Source organism: Triticum urartu, chromosome 2A (genome assembly GCF_056163025.1).
Source record: "Triticum urartu cultivar PI428250 chromosome 2A, HENAU_Tu73, whole genome shotgun sequence".
Lineage (NCBI taxonomy): Eukaryota > Viridiplantae > Streptophyta > Magnoliopsida > Poales > Poaceae > Triticum > Triticum urartu.
Genome location: NC_141874.1, coordinates 598159906 through 598182670, shown reverse-complemented (window position 1 = coordinate 598182670; position 22765 = coordinate 598159906). Strand labels below are relative to the sequence as shown.

Here is a 22765-nt window from a genome sequence, read left to right as displayed (position 1 = left end):
ATGGCGCGGTTAGGGTTACCCACGTCCGTATTGATGAGAAACCCGTAAAAAAGGGCACGCGATCTCTGCTTTGACAAGACATGCCAAGGAAACCGCCTCGCAAAACATGCTGAGGTGGAAAAGTAAAAACGATTCGAGTAAAGGACTTGGATGTAGTGTGATAGCGCACTGCGGAATACGTCAGCAGATTTGATTTGTGTCAATATTGTTCTCTCTATGGCAATATGTGGAAACTTATTTTGCAGAACCGGACACTACTCTTGGTGTTTACAAATCTTCTATGAAGGACTTGGAGGAGGAACCCGCCTTGCAATGCCGAAGACAATTTGCGCGCCGGACTTGTCGTCATTGAAGCCTGGTTCAGGGGCTACTGAGGGAGTCCTGGATTAGGGGGTGTTCGGGTAGCCGGACTATACCTTCGGCCGGACTCCTGGACTATGAAGATACAAGATTGAAGACTTCGTCCCGTGTCCGGATGGAACTTTCCTTGGCATGGAAGGCAAGCTTGGTGATGCGGATATTCAAGATCTCCTACCATTGTAACCGACTCTGTGTAACCCTAACCCTATACGGTGTCTATGTAAACCGGAGGGTTGTAGTCCGTAGGCAATCAACTCCATACACAACAATCATACCATAGGCTAGCTTCTAGGGTTTAGCCTCCTTGATCTCGTGGTAGATCTACTCTTGTACTACCCATATCATCAATATTAATCAAGCAGGAGTAGGGTATTACCTCCATCGAGAGGGCCCGAACCTGGGTAAAACAAAGTGTTCCCTGCCTCCTGTTACCATCCGGCCTAGACGCACAGTTCGGGACCCCCTACCCGAGATCCGCCGGTTTTGACACCGACACCCAGGATTTCCAAAAAAACAGACAACACTGGGTTCCCCAGGTGCCTCAATCCACCCAGTTGTTTGATTAAGTTGCCACCTTAAGTTGAACCATTAATTAACAATCTCACATCTGACATGAACTTCACTCAAACCCAAACCACGTCTACGAGCATAGCATAGCAATAAGCAATACGTAGAAGTAACTCCCAAGGGTTTGAATGTAACAGGGCAATAGGTTCTACCTCGGCAACTACTTCCCAACCCACAAGTTAATGACATCCTAATCATGCAATGTTTGAGGATTGGAACTAATGCATAAAAACTGGGTAATAATGGGATATGATCAAAGTGTTACTTGCCTTGCTGACGATCCGCGAATCCTAGAGACTCGTAGTAACACGCTTCGCACTCCGGGATTCTATCGCAAGCAAACAATAACATACATAAGTAACAAGCAACGATGCACAAGCAAAACTCAAATAAGAGAGGTTGACCAGAAAGTTCAAATTAAGAACTCCGGTTCGCAAAAAGAATCAAAACAAACGGAGCAACGAAACTCAAACGGCGAAAGAAAGAAGCTTCGTTTACTAATCTGAAACTAGGTCAAATTTTACAGTAGCAAAACTTGTTTGAGTTGGTCAAACGGAAAGAGGGTTTCGAGACGAAACTCCAGGCGCTTGAATCGCATGATTCCGTTAAACGAGCGAAAAGATAAACAGAAACTAAGATCGGATTAGAAATCACGATCAGAAAAATCACGGAATAAATCCGATAAAAGAAAACTCACGAACAGACTAACGAACGAGCGTTCGTTAGCTATAACTAATGGGCGAAAACCGTTCGTTAAAACGAATGTACGGATGAACGTCCGCTAACTGGAAGAACCGAGAAAAACCGGCGAATCCGAAAAAAACGGATCTAGGTTTTCTAAAAAAACCGAACGGTCTTTATAAAAAACGGCGGCGGGGCGCGGTGGCTACCTCCGGCAAGAGGGCTCCGGCGAGGCGGGGCAGCGGCTCGCGAGGGCGGCGGGGCTTGGCGGCGGCGGCGGCGCTAGGCGGCGGCGGCGGCGAGCGCGGGCGGCGACGGCTGCGGGCGGCAGGGTTGGCGGCGGTGGTGGTGGTGTTGGGGCGGGGGTGGCGGCGTATATAAAGGGGCGGGGGCGGCGACTTGGAGGAGGGGGCAAGGCGCGGCGGCTGCGGAGTCCAACTCGGACTCCGGTCCGAGTGGCGGCGGCGGCGGCCTGGCGCGGCTGGGCCTTAGGCCCAGTCGGCGCCAAAACCCCTTTTTTTTAAACTTCGTCGACCGAAATAAAATCCTAGAAAACAATAAATAAAAACCTAAAAATGCCAAAACAATTTTTCACCATCTAAATAAAATATTTAGAACAAAATGAACATTTTCTTGGCCCTAAAATGCAATTTTGAAAAACATGCAATTTTTCTAATGCAAATAAAATCCGAATAAAAATGAATTTAATGATTTTAATATTTTTCCTCCAATATTTCATTTATTTTGGAGAAGTCATATTATCTCCTCTCTTTAATTTTTAATGTGAAATATTTTTCGGAGAGAAATAATTAAAATCAAATCCTCTTTTCATTATTTGATAAAAGAATCAAATATGAAGACCGGGAAATCCCCAACTCTCTCCGAGGGTCCTTGAGCTGCTTAGGATTTCGAGGATTACGGAACGGAAAAGCAATAAAACATGATATGCATGGATGATCTATGTATAACATTCCAAATTGAAAATTTGGGATGTTACATTGTCGTCTCGCCAACTATTGCTTCTACAACTATCGCTACCGCATAGTGATAAACTACAGCAATTACATGGCGATTGCATTTCATACAATAAAGCGACAACCATAAGGCTCCTGCCAGTTGCCGATAACTTTTACAAAACATGATCATCTCATACAATAACTTATATCACATCATGTCTTGACCATATCACATCACAACAAGCCCTGCAAAAACAAGTTAGACGTCCTCTACGTTGTTGTTGCAAGTTTTACGTGGCTGCTACGGGCTTCTAGTAAGAACCGTTCTTACCTACGCATCAAAACCACAATGATATTTCGTCAAGTTTGTTGTTTTATCCTTCAACAAGGACCGGTCGTAGTCAAATTTGATTCAACTAAAGTTGGAGAAACAAACACCCGCCAGCCACCTTTATGCAAAACAAGTTGCATGTCTGTCGGTGGAACCAGTCTCATGAACGTGGTCATGTAAGGTTGGCCCGGGCCGCTTCATCCAAAAATACCGCCAAATCAAAATAAGATGTTGGTGGTAAGCAGTATGACTATCATCACCCACAACTCTTTATGTTCTACTCATGCATATCATCTACGCATAGACCTGGCTCTGATGCCACTGTTGGGGAACGTAGCATGCATTTTCAAAAATTTCCTACGATCATGCAAGATCTATCTAGGAGATGCATAGCAACAAGAGGGGGAGAGTGTGTCCATGTACCCTCGGAGACCGAAAGCGGAAGCGTTTGACAACGCGGTTGATGTAGTCGAACTTCTTCTCATTCCGACCGATCAAGCACCGAACGTGCGGCACCTCCGAGTTCTGCACACGTTCAGCTCGATGACATCCCTCGAACTCTTGATCCAGCAAAGTGTCGAGGGAGAGTTCCGTCAGCACGATGGCATGGTGACGATGATGGTGAAGTGATCCGCGCAGGGCTTCGCCTAAGCACTACGTGAATATGATTGGAGGCGTAAACTGTGGAGGGGGGTGCCGCACACGGCTAACAATGTTTGTTGTGTGTTCTAGCGGTGCCCCCCTCATATATATAGGTTGGAGGGGAGGAGAGGCAGCCAAGTGGGTGCCCCAAGTAGGAGGAATCCTACTTGGGCACCTCCCAATTCGTCCTCCTCCTTTCGTATTCCTATTCGGAGTAGGAAGGGAAGAGGGGGAAGGGGGAATCCTATTCCCTTTTTTCTTTCCTCCTTCTCCTTTCCTTCTCCAATTTGGCCAGCCCATATGGGGGACGTACCAGCCCCTTAGTGGCTGGTGTGTTTCCCCTCTTGGCCCATAAGGCCCATATAGTTTGCCGGGGGGTAGCCCGGAACCCCTTCCGGTGACCCGATACGTACCCGGTACCCCCGGAACACTTCCGGTGTCCAAATATTATCGTCCTATATATGAATCTTTACTCCTCGTTATGTCCGTGATCTCATCTAGGACTCTAAACAACATTCGGTCACCAAATCACATAACTCATATAATACAAAATCGTCATCGAACGTTAAGCGTGCGAACCCTACGGGTTCGAGAACTATGTAGACATGACCGAGACACCTCTCCGATCAATAACCAACAGCGGGACCTAGATGCTCATATTGGTTCCCACATATTTTACGAAGATCTTTATCGATCGTACCGTAATGACAACATACGTTATTCCGTTTGTCATCGGTATGTTACTTGCCCGAGATTCGATCATCGGTATCTCCATACCTAGTTCAATCTCGTTACCGGCAAGTCTCTTTACTCGTTCTGTAATGCATCATCCCGCAACTAACTCATTAGTCACATTACTTGCAAGGCTTATCATGATGTGCATTACCGAGAGGGCCCAGAGATACCTCTCCAATACTGGGAGTGACAAATCCTAATATCGATCTATGCCAACCCAACAAACACCTTCGAAGATACCTGTAGAGCATCTTTATAATCACCCAATTACATTGTGATGTTTGATAGCACACAAGGTATTCCTTCGGTATCCGGGAGTTGCATAATCTCATAGTCGAAGGAATATGTATTTGACATGAAGAAAGCAATAGCAATAAAACTTAACGATCATTATGCTAAGCTAACGGATGGGTCTTGTCCATCACATCATTCTCCTAATGATGTGATCCCATTTATCAAATGACAACACATGTCTATGGTTAGGAAACTTAACCATCTTTGATCAACGAGCTAGTCTAGTGGAGGCTTACTAGAGACACTGTGTTTTGTCTATGTATCCACACATGTATCAAGTTTCCGGTTAATACAATTCTAGCATGAATAATAAACATTTATCATGATATAAGGAAATATAAATAACAACTTTATTATTGCCTCTAGGGCATATTTCCTTCATTTAAAACTTCCCCGGATTACACCACACGAAAGAAAGCTTTCGGGCTCTGCTCCTAGCGCATATGAGTCCCAAATTTCCAAAAGTAACAAGTATTGGTGATGCACAAGTATGGTGACTACAAATTGGTTTAGTGGAAGTGTAGATCAGGTGATTCTCTTTCAATGATCATGGTTTGGTGGAGTTTGAGTGGAGGGATGAAGAGAAATCAAGCTTTTAGGGTGTTGGCAATGGTAGAGCAACTCAAATGGAAGATTTGGTCTAGAGGTGGGATAATATTGGAGAAACTCAAATAAAAACTTATTTGTTTAGCTGGTTTGCTTTTGTAACCTCTTGCTCTATGTGGGTTTCAATTTCATAAACAATTTTTTTCTCATGCCATGCTCATTACTAGGATTATTTTCTCATCAAGGGGACCTATATATTTCTACTAAATTCATGAGTTGAAGTTATGAGTACTGATAACCTCCTTTAGCAGGCGTGGTCATCAGGCCACATGCATCACTATGTATGAGTTCCAATGTCTTGGAATTCCCTCGTTATTACCAGCGAAAGGTGTTGTGTTCATTTTTCTAAGTAAGCAAGACTCATACGTCTGAGATGATTCAAAATCAAACAACTTTAGAAGAATCACATCATGGTCATTTTTCTTCTGATGGAGAGATAGCCTAAAACTGTTGTCTCAGTTTAGTCATGGCATCTTGTCACTTACAAAATGGTGCATCCATTATGCTTTCAAAAGATGCCTAGTCATGCATGGATTTTCAGCTCCCATTACCTCACCTAGTACTAGTAACATACGCCAATCTAAGAACATATCGATATTACATGATGTTTGGTGGATCTGTAAGAACATATCACTATTACATGATGTTTGGTGGATCTCTTTCACCTTCCTCTACTACTTCAGGCCTTTCAAGAGTTGCGACAAATCTTTGCCATCTTGGCACTTCCTATCTATGATCTCGATACGTCATTCCTGACGTATCCTTGAAAAAAAAAGAGTTGCGACAACTTCACCAATCACCATCTCTTGAAGATGCAAAACCTATCATATGACCATGATTCATGGACTCCTCCGTGCGGGCCTTCTTATTCTGTCTCAAAAGCATATCAGATTTCAATGGGCAGCACAAACTCCCTGCAACTTTCAAATGGCTGTGGCACTCCTGTTGTCAGAAGGAACATAATGTGTTCTTTTGGCTAATTCTTCGAAATGAACTCGATACTAGGGCTATGATTCAGAAGACATCTTTTTTGCTTGCCATATTACACTTGTCGTGTAGGCATAGAGCGCTAGAGACAAAAAACACTTTCAAAGACTGCAAGTTCATATTGGCCTGTTGAAACACAACGAACGACAATCATTAGTATTCTAGAGAAAAAACACAAAAATTACCATGTAATTTAATACTAGCTCGGTCGAGAAGCGCATACATTTAGTTTTCAGTCGGAGGTAAGAGACACGAGGTTCGCATCACACCACTTGTTCTCACCCTTTTTTTTCTGGAAAAAAGAACACAATTATTTCTTGTGTTAAAATGAAATTCTACAAATGAATTCTTCGACTATATTGATTTTATAGGTGGAAGAGACCACCAGATACAACCGCATTGTGTCCTCCTTCTACGTGATACTTGTGGTATGGTTGCATAATGGAGTACTTTACACTAAAAACACAATACACCATCTATGTTACAACCTATGCGCAGTAAAGTCCTGTTGAGCCCTCAAAATCGGCAGCAGCTGAAGGCAGCTTCATCATTTTTCAATCTGATGCCCGAAGCAGGACGAGGCTGTTTCAGCACTGACATGAAGCTTCTTGTTGCTTTGCTGATTGTATCAACCTAGAGAGAAAGCTTTCTTGTCACCCTGAATTAAATGCTGTGTATCTTCAAGCTCGACCTCGCCACCTCCTTTCCACTCCTTGCCACCTTCAAACATTATCTCAATCTGCTCCAGAGTTTTCCCTTTAGTTTCCGGCACACAGAAGTACACAAACACAACGGAGACGGTCGAGATCGCTGCAAAGACGAAGAACATTCCCCCCACGGATATAGCACGGGCCATGGAGAGGAACGACATGGAAACCAAGCCACTGCCCACTCTGCCACCTACTTGACCAAGTGCTGATGCCTGAGCTCGCAATCTTATAGGAAATATCTCTGAAGATAACACCCAGCATATCGGTCCCATCCCGATCGAAAAGAATGCCACATTCCCGCAAACTGCAAAGATCGCCATATCAATCCCAAGATTTGGAGAAATAAGCCCCTCAGCATGCTTTCGCAATGTAAGTGCAGTCCCCAAGGCAAATAGGCAGACCGTCATGCCAATGGTGCTGACATACAGAAGCGGTTTGCGCCCAACTTTATCAATGAGGAAAATGGCAACCAGTATGAAAATCGTTTTAGTAAATCCAACAGCAACTGTTGCTGCAAGAAGCTCCTGGTCAGACTTGATTCCAGCATCCCTGAAAATTGTTGGGCTGTAATAGACAGTAGCATCAATTCCAGTGATCTGCTGGAACAACTGAATACCACAGCCAGCATACAGCATCCGACGAACGGCCGGAGAAGGGTTCAGCAGCTCCCTCCACACCGCCTTGTCCTCAGAATTAACCGACTTCATGATATTTGCAGCTTCCTCAATCTCAGCCAGCCTTTCTTCAACCTCAGCCTCCGATTCACTTATCTGCAGCAACACCGCCCTGGCCTCTGGAACTCTCTTCTCCATCATCAGCCACCTGGGGGACTCCGGGATCACAAAAAGCGCGACGCCGATGAAGACAGACGGGAGGATACCGACACCAAGCATGACCCTCCAACTGATGTGCTCGGAGAGGCCCGAGAAAGCATAATTGGAAACGTAGCCGAGAAGGATCCCCAAGTTGATGCAGATCTCAGGGAGGGATGTGAGAGTCCCCCGGGCAGCCGCGGGGGAGATCTCGGCAATGTAGACGGCAGATATCATGGCGCCAAAGCCGATGCCCACCCCGGCGAGAAGCCTCCCTATCATGAGCACGGTGAACGAAGGAGCGAATGTCATGATGGCTGCACCGGTCTGGAAGATGATCGCACCAAGGCCCATTGTCCATTTCCTGCCGATGGCATCGGACGTTCTTCCTCCTGACAGGCTTCCCAAGAGTGAGATCACACTTAGGCAACCAACTAGGATCTCTTCCTGAAACTCGGTGATGTGGAGATCTTTCTGGATGTAGATGATTGCGCCACTCATGACACCGACATCTGCAGATAGCAGCATGAGTCTTGGGTTATGATAAGTGTAAGATAGATAAGCATGGAATCTCAAATCTCTTAGAAGCTCAATAGCACGGCAGCCACAAAAACTAAGTACACTAGTCATGTTCCGGATGCTGAAAATCTCAGTTTGAATTTTTAAATCATCTACGTACATAGGTATGTAACTGTATGTTGCATCAAGATAACATGGTCTTAACTTCATGTCGCAGTTTCGAAGTTTTCTCTTCAGTCTGTTATGGTGTTGGCTGAGAATAAAATCAAGATTCACTCGTGAAGGGATGAAAATCTAGCGTCAGCAGTTGCAAATCTCTATCGCCATCAGAAGGATGTCACGAGCGAACTCACGATTCCAATCACGGGGGCGCACCACAACAAGCCATTTCTATTCGTAGACTCTCCGGCCGCGGCATCGCGAGAGGACTCACCGTAGCCGAGGAGGATGGCGTTAAGCGAGGCGAAGATGGCGCAGCCGTACACGAACCTCTCCTTGCTCCTCCTCTCGGACGCCGAGGGCCTCCTCCGGCTTACCGCCGCCGCGTCCAGCTCCGGCCCGTCGGTCGGATGGAGGGCCGCGTACTTGCTCCCCCTGCCGTCGGCCGCGCCCGCCATCGCCTCGCTCCGCGCTGCCGGCGACGCTGCTGTTGCCGCGGAGTGGCGTCCGATTTGGAGGTCATTAACGGCGAACGAGGCGCGAGGCGGGGATGGTGGGGGATGTCGACGTGCTTCCGCTTCGCCGCTCGCCTGTCTCTTTCCTACTGGTCTGGGCGAGGCGAGGTGCCAAGATTTGTACTCCTACTCCATAGTACGTTTCCTTTTCGAGTGAAAACATTTCCAGAAGAGAACGGTCCACTCTTGCGAGTCTCTGGGGCTAGTCCACCGCAAAAAAAAAAAGTCTCTGGGGCTAGAGTTCGGTTGGGATTATTTGGGCTGGTTTTGGCGATTTTGTTTGCCTGGGTCATGGTCATCAGGTCATGTACTCCTACTCGGTTTCGGCATGGAAAATTATGGAAGGTGGACTTGGACGCGCCCTCGCCGGCAAACAGGACTGCGACTATTGCTGAGTCAGACTGTTACCGTACCGTGTTCTTGGATTCCGGAGTAATTTACACGGTGTCGAACTACGTCTACGTTGTCAGCTATTTCAAGTTTCTGAAAATTTGAGTGATGTAGATCGTTCCTGTTATAAAAGATTTCTGGCAGTATTTGATAGTGGAAAACTCCAAACAAAAAAAAGCAAATGGTAAAGGCCAGATAGCCCGGTGAAAAATGCGATTTGCAATTTGGCCGGATTGACGAGTTGGCAGGTGAGTGAGACAGAGCTGTAGTACTACGTAGTACTAGTTTCAGTGCAGATGCCACTTTTTCTACAAGTTTAAGCAAACTCCATGGTGGTTTGGACTAACCAATCCTTAGGCTCTAGCGCTGCAAACCAACGATCCATCTCAGAAAGTTCCATCCCGGCTCCCAGTCCCAGGTCCCCTCTGCGTCAGAGGCTCCCACACGGCCACACCTACCAACCTCAATCTGCCAAACACGACAATGTTCTCTACTCCGATCCTCAATACAACAGTTTCTTGCTAAGCTACAGCAACGCCACGTGTTTTGTGCCCGCCGATGATCGCGTGACGTGCTCAGCAACATTCGAACCCCGTCATGCAAACAACGTTGCGATGCGACGCATTCTCCCCGAGCAGAGAACTAAGGTTGGATCCTCACGGCGTGTTTGGCAATATTTGGGAAGGGGAATGGGAGTTTAGATGAGGGAGGAAACATAGATGGAGGAATGAAAGAAGAGAAGATGACTGACCGTAGCCGAGGAGGATGGCGTTGAGCGAGGCGAAGAGCGCGCAGGTGAAGACGTACCGCTCGGCCGTCTTCCGCCGGCGGCTGCCCGCCTCGGCCCTGCGCGCCCACTCCGCCCCGTCCAGCTCCTCCTCCTCCTCCGGCTCCACCCGCCGGTACTCGCTGCCGCCCTTCGCCGGCCTCGCCTTCACCGACTCCATCATCCCCGTCATCTCCGAGTCCGATGCTACCACGCTCAAGGACTGGTCTAGCACAGCAGGCTGCTGTGATGCTGCATCTTTGCTTCTCTTCAGATCTAGCGCGGCGCAGGAGCTCAAAATGATTCAACTCCTGGCTCCTTTTGCCTTGGCTTGGGTCTATGTATGTATGCTTTGTTTTGTTATACACACGACCGCTGCGATTGGTCTTTGGTCTCCCCCTCCCTCCCACGTTCACGGCAGGAGCGCAGGAGCTCTCGGTGTTTTCTATGGTGCAAGTGGCAACAGGGCGGCACTCTTATATTACATGGGAATCGCTATCAAGATTCCGGTCTAGGCGTTTAAAGAGGTTTTAGAATTCCAGATCCATTCCGGTTGCGCGTGAGGTTGGTCTAGACTAGACTAATAGCAAGTGGGGCAAACTGCAAAGCAACCGGAAGCCAACGACTTTTTCTAACTCAAGAACCGGATGGCTTCTTGGGTCCAAAAAAGCACTGGATGGCTTCAGAAGCACTGGATGTTTTACCAAGTTTTAGGCAGAGCTGCATTAGTTTACATACAGACCGGGAACTCCATTGTTGCAGAATTTCACAAGATTAACAGTGCATACTTCATAGAGAGAGGATAAGAGTCACCAGAATCATGCATCGCAACCGCTGGTTACCTCGGGATAGAGAATGCTAGTGGCTAATTAAGATTAAGGAGTACTGTCCTCGCATTCCAAGGGTCAAAGGATCGCTTGCTGTGTGCATTAGAAGAGTCAAAACTCCTTGTCCCTGTATCGGTATGCTCTGTGCTCCTGACGACCCTCACTGGTCGACCGGAATTTGAGGATCTTGTGAACGCTCGTCAGATGTTTCACCTCCTTGGGCGGTGCTTCCTTGATGTTTCTGCCTTGCTTGTCCTTGTTTTCCTTGGGAGGTGCCGGCTCTCCATGAACAGGTTTTGGTGGAGCATCTGGAAAGGAAGCAAAATATTTAAAAAAGCAAATGAATCCACTGTAAAAATTGCACTAGGGTCGGCGCCAGGGAACAAGGTTCCTCATGAATGGCAATGTTGCCCTGCCTTCCCGACAAGTTAGATAAAAACATGCTATGTGTGAACAAGGTGCCATCTCATACGAAACAAGCATGGAAATCTGAAGGAAACGGCATCATCGTATTCACAGGGTATCAGGTTAGTGTACAAAACTCTTATGGGATTTAACAGGACATGCGAAATGTTTGCTGCAAAGAAAGAGGCTGCAGAGGGATGCAAACACTCACCACTTTCTGAAAATAAATAGCATGTGCCAACCGTTTCTTCGTATTCTCCAATCTGCCATTAAACAAGGCATCAGCCACCAGCTCACTCAGCAACTAGGTTAACAACTAGAAGCCCTAAAGTAGAGATTCCAATATTTAAACAACAGAAGAAAAAAAAAAGGAAGAAAAACCAATGAAGTTAACTGGTACAGGTAACATCAGCTAACACAGTGCTTGTTAGTGCTAAAGCTATCACAAACAATTATGGAGTTCACATGAACCTTAGTTCCATCTATTTATTCACCATAATAGACACAAAGAATAACTCACAAAATTTTCTCAATATATTCTCCAGACAGTCTCCTATTATGAAAAGGTTTTAACATATCCAGATAAATGGGTGTATCCAGATATATCGTTCTAAAATATGAACCCCAAGTAAAGCTCCCTTTTGGAGGCGATCGAACTTTATTCATTCATTAAACAAATTACATTAGCACCCAAAGTAAAGTTCTAACAGTGATACATTAGTTGTACATTCATACAGTATGAAAGATCTACACCCCTACCAACAAATTCACTCCATGTCTCAAAGGTATGGTTTATTATAGATGGCAGCCATATAAAACATCCGTGCCAAAAGTTCAATAAGATAAACTTCAAACAACTATAGAATAGTGCCCTTTAACTCCCCGCAAAAAAAAAGAATAATGCCCCTTAACTTGACAAGTAAACGTCTTCAAAAGCGAACATAACATGAATAATACTCACCATCTTCAGGCCATCACCTACTACCAAGGTAGGAGTCAATGTATCCAAACCCTGAAAAAGAAGATTACAAATAACTTAGCGAACTACACATAAAGGCGGTAAGCAAAATTGTACAGGTAGCTCAAATAAGCCAACAAGACGATCACTAAACGCATAACTACCTAGCTTGTCGCCGTGAATCTACGAAACAGACATAGACACAACTTGAACAGGAATTTGTATCTGATAACGGTATCCATTGACTATGGCAACCTAAAAACAAATCTGAAGGAAGGTTGCTCCAAACACAAGAAACATATATAGCCCTTTCATGTAAGAAGTGGAACATACTAATTGCAAGAACTCTCTTAGATAATCAGCACATAACCTACTGCTTCATCTTAGTGCAAACAAAAAAATAATTTGCTCTGGGACTCTATTGGCCATTTAAACATTTCTGATATAATCAAATCTAAAGTGAACTCTTTCTTTATATATATCAATATGACAAAAGTGCTTAAGGACAATTTAGAGACACCACATCTTCTTAATTACATTTACAACAGAGCCTAATGTCCTTTTGTACCAGTAAGCTGCATACTGTGAGATGAAACCAACTTACAGAGAGTATATAAGGGGCATTTGGTTGTATGCAGGAATAATGAACATCATCTAACTCTAGCAAGACATACTCTTCTTCTTCTTCCTCCTCCTCCTCCTCCTCCTCAGCAATTTGTTTATCTTTCTCAGCTTCCTTTGCCATCCCCAACAAGAATTTGCACTTGTACAGCAGTAAATCCTGCACTTCACCAACCAGATTACCTACAGAGTTCAGAAGCAAGAACTGAATACACAAGATACAACTATCCAGGGAATGTTTGCAGTAGGCGAAATACACAACTAGGATTGCCTGGCAAAAAAGTAAATCCTTTCAGTCCCTTTGTACTTTGTGCTAAACAGCTAGCAAATTAATTTACCAAAGATCGGGACTGCAGACGATACAACAACTCTTAAGGGGGAGTGGATTTTACATGCCCAACTGTTTACACCAAATACCCTCATGTGAAATAACCTAAACTGCCCACGATGTACCCTCTGAAATTTTCACCTCAGCACACAGGTCGCTGCCAGTCAGAGATGGAGCCCTCTCTCTATCTGTTAGCTTCCATTCGCCGAACAATTGCAACGAAGGAACAAAGGAAAGAGAAAGAACGAAGCCTTACCTGGTGGTGGCGGTGGAGGCCGCCGCCGGCGCTTCACAGATGAAGGTTGGCGTCGGGGAGGGGGCGCGACTTCAGTTGGGGGGCGATTAGGTGGGGCTTGTAGTTGGCGCGGTTCCGGAGGGAGAAGCGCGTTGGCGCAGACGGCGAGCGGCGGGTCCTCGGAGGGCGGCGGCGGCGGCAGAGCCCACGGCGCGAACTAGAGTCGCAGGGGACGCCGTGGCTGGGCTGGGATGGGATGGGCTGGATTGGCGCACGAAGGCTATACTGGGCCTGGCTATGTACTTTAGGTAGGTCTTGTGACACCTGAAACGGGCACCTTTTCTCAAAAAATTATTTTTGGAACGGACACCAACACATCAGTCACACGCAAAAATAACCTGTTTTAGTTTTGCTATTTGAAAATAAACCTGCAGTTCAAGGGCTTTTGACGGTGTCATGAACTAAGGAGTACTAATCTGTACGGCCTGCAATCCATGGGTTGGGCTTATGGCCCGCCAATCACTAAAAAAGAAGAGCTACCGAAGTTGTGAACCACGACGTGATCAAGTTGGAAACCTCCAAAAACTTGGCGTGTACTTCAAGGATTGCTCTATAAATGACGCGTTGGCAACAGATCATGCGTGTAACCTAGGCACCCTTGTATGTATATAAGCTGAGGGTTTAGTCTTTAGAGGCACGATTACTAGTGTTAGGGTTTAGAACACAATCATACAGTCTTGATTTAGATCATCTTGTATTATGTACTCCATCACATTAATACAATCCAAGCAGAACGTAAGGTGTTACCTCTTCGAGAAGGCTCAAACCTGGGTAAACATCGTCTCCCTTCGTCCCCTGTTACCATTGTCCTAGACCTACAGACAAGAACCCCCTATCCAAGATCCACCGGTTTTAGCACCGACAGTCGGCCACCCAACCATGTCCCCTAATCGTTTGTCCCTGCTTTTTTTCCTTTTTTCGCAACACTCGAAATAACAATAGAAATATCACAATTCATTCAAAAATAACATGCAAATATTTCTAGTACAACAATAGTTCAAATATAGATATTACATAAAAAATAATCAGATGTTCAACAAGTTTTTCGAATTCATCGATCCCAAAATCAACGATACTTGAGTTAGTAAGAATCGACACAAGTCATCCCACACACTATTGCCCTTGAGTTTCATCCAAGAGTGTATGGATGTAAATTACCTTTCCCCGGTCCTATAGTACAACACGACAGCACGCAGTGGCTATACAACATGATGATTATCAAGTTGAAACATTGAGTGAATCAGTGAACTGACCAACATGTTGAGCAACAAGAAGCAAAACTTATGATCTCCATGGTTGACAACCCAATGGCACATCTTCACTCGTGCAACCGAACTGCGACAATTTATGACGGCATTGGAGATGGTATATATACCATTGATTAGCTAGCCACCTCAAATTGCGATCATGGATCACGTGTGCGTCATAGGGTGCGAAGTGTTTTTCCTCAAGAAACGAAGCATGCACATTTTGCCAAAATAGTGTTCTGCCTTTCATTATGCCTACAAAGTCTGACATACAACCTTCCATGCATCGCACAATAGCTCATCCTTCATCACCGAGTACCCGCCATCATGATTACTCCAGAAAACAGTGAGAAGTTCAATAAGAGAACTCTATGACAGTTGGCCGAACACCTGCTGGGCGTGGTGCCCATGATGAACGGTGTCGGCAGAGGGTGGAGGGTACCTGGCTACGGATGGATCCTCGGTGGACGGTGGCGTCAGGGGACGGAGGGTACCTGGCTACGGACGGATCCTCGGTGGACAGCGGCATAGTCCAAGGCGGCCACGTATGTGGGTGGGGGCGGCGGACGTCCGAGAATGCATGGGCGACGGCCGGAGAGGTACAACGACGGCGTTGGACGAGGAGGGTGTGGATGCAAAGCAAGGGGGGCAGGGGTGAAATGGAAGAAAAGTGAACCGGGAGGGGGATTTGAGTGGGTCGGGGGTGTCAGAGTCCTACATGATGGCGGTCCGGACTCCAGCAAAGCCCCCCCTAGTTTGCATCCGGTTTGCAAGACTTCAACACAACCAGACGGGTCCACGAACATATGATGTACCGCGTTGGATGGCAAATTGCATCCGGACAGCCCGGTCCGAACGAATGCAGGAGTTTTGAGGGTCCGCATTGAAAATGCCCTAAACACAAGTTTCATAGAACGTAACTTCTTAAAACAACATAAACAAAGTTATGATTAAAATGAAATCACGTGCCAGAAGAATCATTGCATTTCAAAGAATGAAAGAATAATGTGATTTGTAAGAAAAAATAATTGAATGGACAGGGGAACACGTTGAAGATGGCATAATGTGTAGTAGGCGAATAAGGACGTGACATGGAAAGTGTTTGATTTACGATAATATTACACAGATGGATAAAAATTACGGACTTTCACGGACCTAGATGCATGCTCTCCTCTAATTGGCCCTTTCTGATTTTTACTGATGGACCCGCCTCACTTAATCAAATCTCAAGTTCTCAACCAATGAATCCAAACAACCCCGTAAACCCCTCGTGACTCTAGCATTACTCTTTGATTCATGATGAGAAAAGGGATGTCATTAATTTGGATTTGACCATGTATATGAGGGACATAACACGAGAGAGTGGTGAGTTGAGAACATGAAGAGGAAGATAAGTGGATGGACGTAAAACGAATTGAGAAAGAAATGATGAAATGGTCAAAAGGAACAACAAACGACAAGACTAGTCAAAGGTGACAGTGAAAAAGGTTCACCGAGAAAGAAAAAGATGAACAATAACAATGGATGGAACACAATTAAAAAGAAGAACTGGTTGAAGAAACAAAAATGAAATGAACATGACCGCAATGTAGATAGAATGTTGAAACGTGATATCTTTGTATTTATTTTCGACTGACTCTCCTATTATCTCTAGCCTTGTATAACTGATTTCTAGAGATATTGTGGGTTAGTTGGCTTGTCACGCAAGACACCACTTGTATATATTGTAACCGACTACGATGAAATACAATGAGTTGCATCCTATGGTCTTCTACATGGTATCAGTTTTCTACCGATCTCTCCCGCTTCCACTCTAGGCCGCCGCCGCGTCTCACGCGTCGCCGCCTCTCTCTCCCTGCCGCCGCCGCTTGTTCCACTCGTCGCCGCCGCTACACCAAACCCTAAACCCTTCCACGCTGCCGCCGCCGCTGCTACTTCTCCTCTAGCCGCCGCCACACCAAAACCCTAACTCTTCTATGCTGCCGCCGCTGTTATCTCTTTCATAGCCGCCGCCGCATCACACCCCAAACCCTATCACACCGCCGTCGCTGCTCCTTCCTCTGTAGCCGCCGCCCTCCTTCCAATCATCACCATGTCTCGCTCCAAAGCCGAACCCTCCGACGCCGGTTCTTTCACCGGTGCCACCTTCACCTTCGATCGCCTCAACGAGCTCCGCATCAAAGATGACGTTCCCGTTGTCCTCGACCTCGACTCACCATCCTACAACGCATGGCGCACGTACTTCGCGCTCCTCTTCCGCTCCTACCGTCTCATCGAGCATGTTGATGGTAGCGTCGACATCCATGACATGAAGGACGACGACGAGTGGCTTGCTGTGGACGCCTGCATCGTCAAGTGGCTTTTTCTCACCATCTCTCCAGGTCTCTTCAACATGGTGAACTCCCGCGATCCGTTGGCGTACGCCATGTGGACACGGCTGTGCGATCTCTTCCTCGACAATCAACTCCAATGCCGTCTCTTCCTCCAAGGGGACTTCTTCACCATGCAGCAAAACGATCTTTCGATCGACGAGTACTGCACGCGGATGAAGGTTCTCGCCGATGAGCTCTGTGACGTCGGCATGGTCATCGACGACTCCGTCCTCCTCACCAACCTCCTTCGCGGCCTTCACCCCGACCTCGGCCAATCCGCCGCCAACCTCTCCCTCATCACGCCGACGTACGCCAAGGCGGTCACATATCTTCGCCAGAAGGAGAAGTGTCTTCGTCATGCGGCTTGGCAAGCTCCTCTCGCCGCGCTCCATGCTGGCACCGTGAAGGGCCCCGCCGCCCTCCCGCAGCCTCCCCGCGCGCCGGCTCCACAGCCGCCCGCTGCCCCTGACCAGGGCCGCCAGAAGCGGCAGGGAGGTCGCGACGGCCGCGGCCACAACGGCGGCGCTCAGCCCCGCCAAGCGGCTCCACTCGCTCCTGCTCAGGCTGGGGCACCCCCGCCCTGGCTCACAGGGTATAACCCCTGGACGGGGTGGTGCACGCTTACTCGATGCCTCTTCCGCTGGCGTCTGCTCCGGGCCTCCTTGGCCCTCGCCCGGCTACCCATCAGGCTCTCTTGGCCGCTCCTGGTGGCTCTGGACCCGGCGGCTCTTCGATGTACAGCGGGACCGTGGCCCACGGCGCCGCCATGCCCTCACCCTACGGCGCTGCACCCACCGGCTACACCTACGACCCGGCGCTTCTAGCCGCCCTCCACGCCGCCCCTACTCCAAGCAACTACTCTGGCGGTGGGGACTGGTACATGGACACAGGCGCTGCTGCTCATATGGCATCGCACCCGGGTATCCTCTCTCGTGCCTCTCCGTACCCCCTTCTTTCTCGCATCGTTGTCGGTGATGGCTCTATGCTTCCCATCACCCACCATGGCGCGTCCTCCCTCCCCCTATCCTCGTCTTCCTTATCTCTCAACAACGTTCTTGTGTCTCCATCCTTACTCAAAAATTTATGTTCTGTTCGTACTCTTACTCGTGAACATCTTGTTACCGTTGAGTTTGACAAACATGGTTTTTCTGTCAAGGATGCCAACTCCCGGAAGGTTCTGCACCGCTGTGATTCTCCCGGCGATCTCTACCCGTGTGGCCCAACAACAAGCCATGGTCCCGTCGCTCTTCACGCCAACGGCTCTCTCTGGCATGCTCGTCTTGGCCATCCCGGCGTCGACGCTCTTCATAAAGTTTTGCGGACTTTTCCTTTTTCATGTAATAAATCGGAGGCACACACTTGTCATGCATGTCGCATAGGGAAACATGTTCGTTTGTCGTTTTCTTCTTCATCATCAATTGCCACTTTCCCTTTTGATGTTATTCACTGTGATGTTTGGACATCGTGAAAGTGCTAGTGATCGACTAGAGGGGGGGTGAATAGGCGATTTTTATGAAAGTCTTCAAAACATGTAAGTTTCAAAGACAAACGATAGAAATAAACCTATTATCATGCAGCGGAAGGTAGACTACACTAGGCAAACCATAGTCACGTATTCAATGAAGTGAAAGCACAATGACTAATAGCAGCTAGGCAGTAAGGATCAGGTAGGAAGATATTGAGAAGCCAATCAGTACACGTAATCACTTAGTGAAGTTGAATGGTGATGCTATCGTACAATGACTTCACAAGAACCAACAGTAAGTAAAGGGAAGGGAAGGATGAAACCAGTGGCTCGTTGAAGACAATGATTTGTTGGACCAATTCCGGTTGCTGTGACAACTGTACGTCTGGTTAGGGAGGCTGAGATTCAACTCAGAAGACCTCGTCTTCACCTTATTTCCCTTGAGCTAAGGACACCCAGTCCTCGCCCAATCACTCTGGTAAGTCTTCAAGGTAAACTTCCAAACCTTCACAGACTTCGTTCACCGGCGATCCACAATGACTCTTGGATGCTCAGAACGCGACGCCTAACCGGCTGGAGGATTCACAGTCCTCAAGTGTAATAAGTCTTCAGATCACATAGACAAGAAGACTTAAGTGATGCCTAACACTCTTTGGCTCTGGGTGGTTAGGGCTTTATCCTCTCAAGGAATTCTCTCTCAAAGGCTTTGAGGTGGGCTGCTCTCAAACGACAAAAGCCGTACTTTAACTCTGAGCAGCCAACCGTTTATGGTTGTAGGGGGTGGGCTATTTATAGCCACTAGGCAACCCGGCCTGATTTGTCCGAAATGACCCTGGGTCACTAAGGAACTGACACTTGTTCCAACGGTCAGATTTCAAACACACACGACAACTTTACTTGGGCTACAAGCAAAGCTGACTTGTCCTTCGCTCTCATAGTCTTCACTCGAAGACATAGGATTTTGGTTAAGCATCACTTCAGTCATTCTGACTGGTTTTCTTGGACCCCACTTAACAGTACGGTGGTTCCTATGACTCAACAAAGAAGAAAAAGAACTACGAAAGATCTAAGTCTTCGCACTCCATAGTCTTCATGCGATGTCTTCTCTTGTCATAGTCTTCAATGTGAATGTCTTCACATACCACCTTTGACTTCAATGTCTTCATACATTTTTAGGGGTCATCTCTGGTAGGAAAACCGAATCAATGAGGGACTTCTACCTGTGTTATCCTGCAATTCTCACAAACACATTAGTCCCTCAACTAGGTTTGTCGTCAATACTCCAAAACCAACTAGGGGTGGCACTAGATGCACTTACAGTCTCCCCCTTTTTGGTGATTGATGACAAACTAGTTAAAGTTTTCAACAGGGAATATAATATGTGAAATTGTAAAGGATAAGGAATAGTCTTCATAAGTTGCAAGGGCTCCCCCTGAAGATGTGCATATAAGTAATTTGCTTTTGGAATGCAAATGCACATGGCAGGTTGTACTTGTGGAGATCCTCTTCAACTTATGATGACAATTCATCGTGCATGAAAGGTATGTGAAGATAATGACATGCATAATGAAAAATGGACGTCTGCAAAATGATCTAAGTGCGGAATTTATCGTCGCACATGCGGAATTTATCATCGCATCACAAAATAGCAAATAAGTAGCAGACGACCATCGAGTTTAAGTGTTACAACTCAAAGAACCAAATGTATCAAAACGAGAGTTGTAAACACTAGGCAAAACATAAAGTAACCGCCCATATGGACCCGCTTGAAGACTATCAAACTCATATGCTTCTCCCCCTTTTGTCAGTGAGGACCAAAAAGGTTTGAAGACATAGAGCATCTACTCGTTCCCATGAAGAGTAGGTGAAGCAGCAGGGTCGTCGGTGGTGTTCGGCGGTACAGAAGAACTTGGGGCAGTGTCAAGGCGTGCAGAAGTAGGGGCGGTGAAGTGGCATCATCTTCGTCCTCGATCACTCTGGCATTCACAGTTGCCGCAAAGGAAGAGAACTCGGAGTCTTCAAGAGATGGAGTTCGTCGCAGCACAGTCCTTCGGGGAGGTGTGGAGTCAAACTTGAAACGTTCAGAGAAGCCATCCTCTTGAAGATCATCCTCAGAACACATAAGCGTCAGCCCTTTCCATGTACGCCGACAGGTTTCATGGGCAACAAAGGCATTCTTGGTGGCAAGATTGCGAATGCGGTTGACATCCACCAAGAGGCTTTGCATTTGGCGCTTTAGCCAGTCATGATGCCTATCCTGTTTCTGATGAAGAGCAACCAGAAGCTCTCGGTCATTGAGAACACGAGATTGCTTCTTGGGCCGTTGGGCAATAGTGCTTTCAGTGGCTTCAGTAAGGGCACGATGAGGTGCACGTGTAGTACCAGCCATAGGATAAACATGAATGACTGCTTCAACTCCTTCAATGTTCTGAGTGAAACTTTGATGCTCCGCATTCTGAAGACTAAGAGGCTCCTTGGCAGGCTTTGGATAAATGGCTTCAACGGACATATCCACATCAAGCAGAAAGATCCGATGATTGCGAGCAGATGGCTGATATGAGATAGCTGGGTGGAGTTTAATCAGCCGCATTATCCATGGAGCGTAGAACTTCAAGCCAAAAAGATCAGATCCTGATGCAGCAAGTTGGCGGATGAAGAAGTCTTGTGCATTGAAGCATTTCCCATGAAGAATATAGAAGACCAAAGTCTTCATTGCACCTTCCAGCTTTGCATGTGAAGAATGTCCTTTGATGGGCCAGAGAGTTCGCCTGATAATGTGATAGATAGTCCGTGGCGGATACTCAAGGTCTTCAACAAAGAACTCCTTAGGATAGGCAGCATCTGGAGGCAAAGGCTTCCTCATACTGAGCATCTGACTCATGTTCGGTTCAGGCTTCTGAAAGATGCTCTCCATAGCTTCACTGTGAAGCTGACAGCCAGGTTCATAGAGATGTACAGGAGTGGGTAGACCAGTGAGCTCAATGATATCAAAGGCTTTGGCTTCATGATGAACATTTCCTGTCATCCACTCAAGGACCGAAGTCTTCGGATCTCTGTTGTAACCACGTATGTGAAGTGTGGCATAAAATTGGAGCAGCAACTCTTCGTTCTAGTGCTCTTGGTCGGTGACGAAAGGCAACATTCCAACCTCTTTGAAGCAATTCAGAGCTTCTTCCAAGCAGGGCAGACCAGTTATTGCTTCGGTGTCAAGACGCATATGAGGGAAGATGTGACCTTGATTGTACAAAATGCATGAGTAATAACTTCGCTGTGGATAGCTCCAGAACTGATCAGAAGATATTCTTTCCCTTGAGTAGGGGTTCTTGGAGCTATTGAAGAAGGTGTTGTCTGCTTTGAAGCCGTTGACATTAAAGGATCCAGGTGCTAATGCAGGACCTGGAAATCTGGGCAATCTTGACATTGGCTTCTGTACCTGAGGCCTATGCTCAATATGATAGTCAAACTGAGGACCAGCAGCAGGCGCAGGAACAGGAGCAGTAGCATCATTGGCTTTGCTGACTTCTGGTTCATGGGTTGGTGTAGGCTCCACATTTGCTTCAGCCATGACAACGTCAATGGCTTCATTCATGTTGGTGGTGGCAGCCTCAAGATTTTCTTCCTCCACTTGATGAGCTGGAGGGTCGGGCACAGACACGTTCTCCTCGAGAACAGCTTCTTCAGTAGTTGGGGGAGTAGGGACACGTTCTTCTTCTTAGGTGTCATCGGTTGATGCAGCCGGAATGTCTTCAGCAGCTTTAGCCTCAGACTCGGAGACTTGAGGCCTTGGCCCTTTGCGAAGCCTGCGTAACGCTGGCGACGCCTTTGGAGATGGAGTTGGCTGGGCCTCAAATTCATCATCTTCTTCTTGCTGGGGTGGTGTGACTTGTTGTTGTGGGTGATCAGCCCATGATGCATCCTGAGCAATTGGCGTCAGAGGACGACCAATGCTGATGAGTTCCTGTGAGTAAGCACAGGCAATGATACCTGTTGGTGCTCGATCAGAGGAAGAACTACATCATCGTCAACATTGTCATGGTGACCAATGTCTTCAGCAGCGGTGGGATCAGCTGCTGGAATGTCTTCAGCTTCATGAGCCTCTGTGGAAGCAGGCTCATGGATAGTCAGTTGGCGCTCTTGATGTTCAGCGGCAGGGCGAACCATGGAGATAGGTTCAACAACTAAGGGCTCTGTGGGAGCAGCCCGATCCTTCTTGGTCT

The 22765-nt window shown here is 46.9% G+C and overlaps 2 protein-coding genes across 4 annotated transcripts; both read right to left on the bottom strand.

The window, feature by feature from the left end:
* Positions 1–6492: 6492 nt before the first annotated feature.
* LOC125539065 (putative polyol transporter 4) lies at positions 6493–10485 on the bottom strand. Of its 2 annotated transcripts, none has more exons than XM_048702429.2 (2): positions 10016–10485; positions 6493–8193 (listed from the first exon to the last, which is right to left on the bottom strand). In XM_048702429.2, the coding sequence occupies exons 1-2, from the start codon at positions 10221–10223 to the stop codon at positions 6788–6790; spliced, it is 1614 nt and encodes a 537-aa protein (XP_048558386.2). In that variant the 5' UTR covers positions 10224–10485; the 3' UTR covers positions 6493–6787. The 2 variants fall into 2 exon arrangements, with proteins under 2 accessions (XP_048558386.2, XP_048558387.2); XM_048702430.2 differs by lacking the exon at positions 10016–10485 and adding an exon at positions 8634–10002.
* A 253-nt stretch (positions 10486–10738) lies between these two features.
* On the bottom strand, positions 10739–13673 carry LOC125539066 (uncharacterized). Of its 2 annotated transcripts, none has more exons than XM_048702431.2 (5): positions 13426–13673; positions 12825–13024; positions 12224–12274; positions 11474–11525; positions 10739–11165 (listed from the first exon to the last, which is right to left on the bottom strand). In XM_048702431.2, exons 2-5 carry the CDS (start codon positions 12963–12965, stop codon positions 10969–10971), a joined length of 441 nt encoding a protein of 146 aa, XP_048558388.2. In that variant the 5' UTR covers positions 12966–13024; positions 13426–13673; the 3' UTR covers positions 10739–10968. The 2 variants fall into 2 exon arrangements, with proteins under 2 accessions (XP_048558388.2, XP_048558389.2); XM_048702432.2 differs by having other exon boundaries at positions 12825–13001.
* Positions 13674–22765: the final 9092 nt, after the last annotated feature.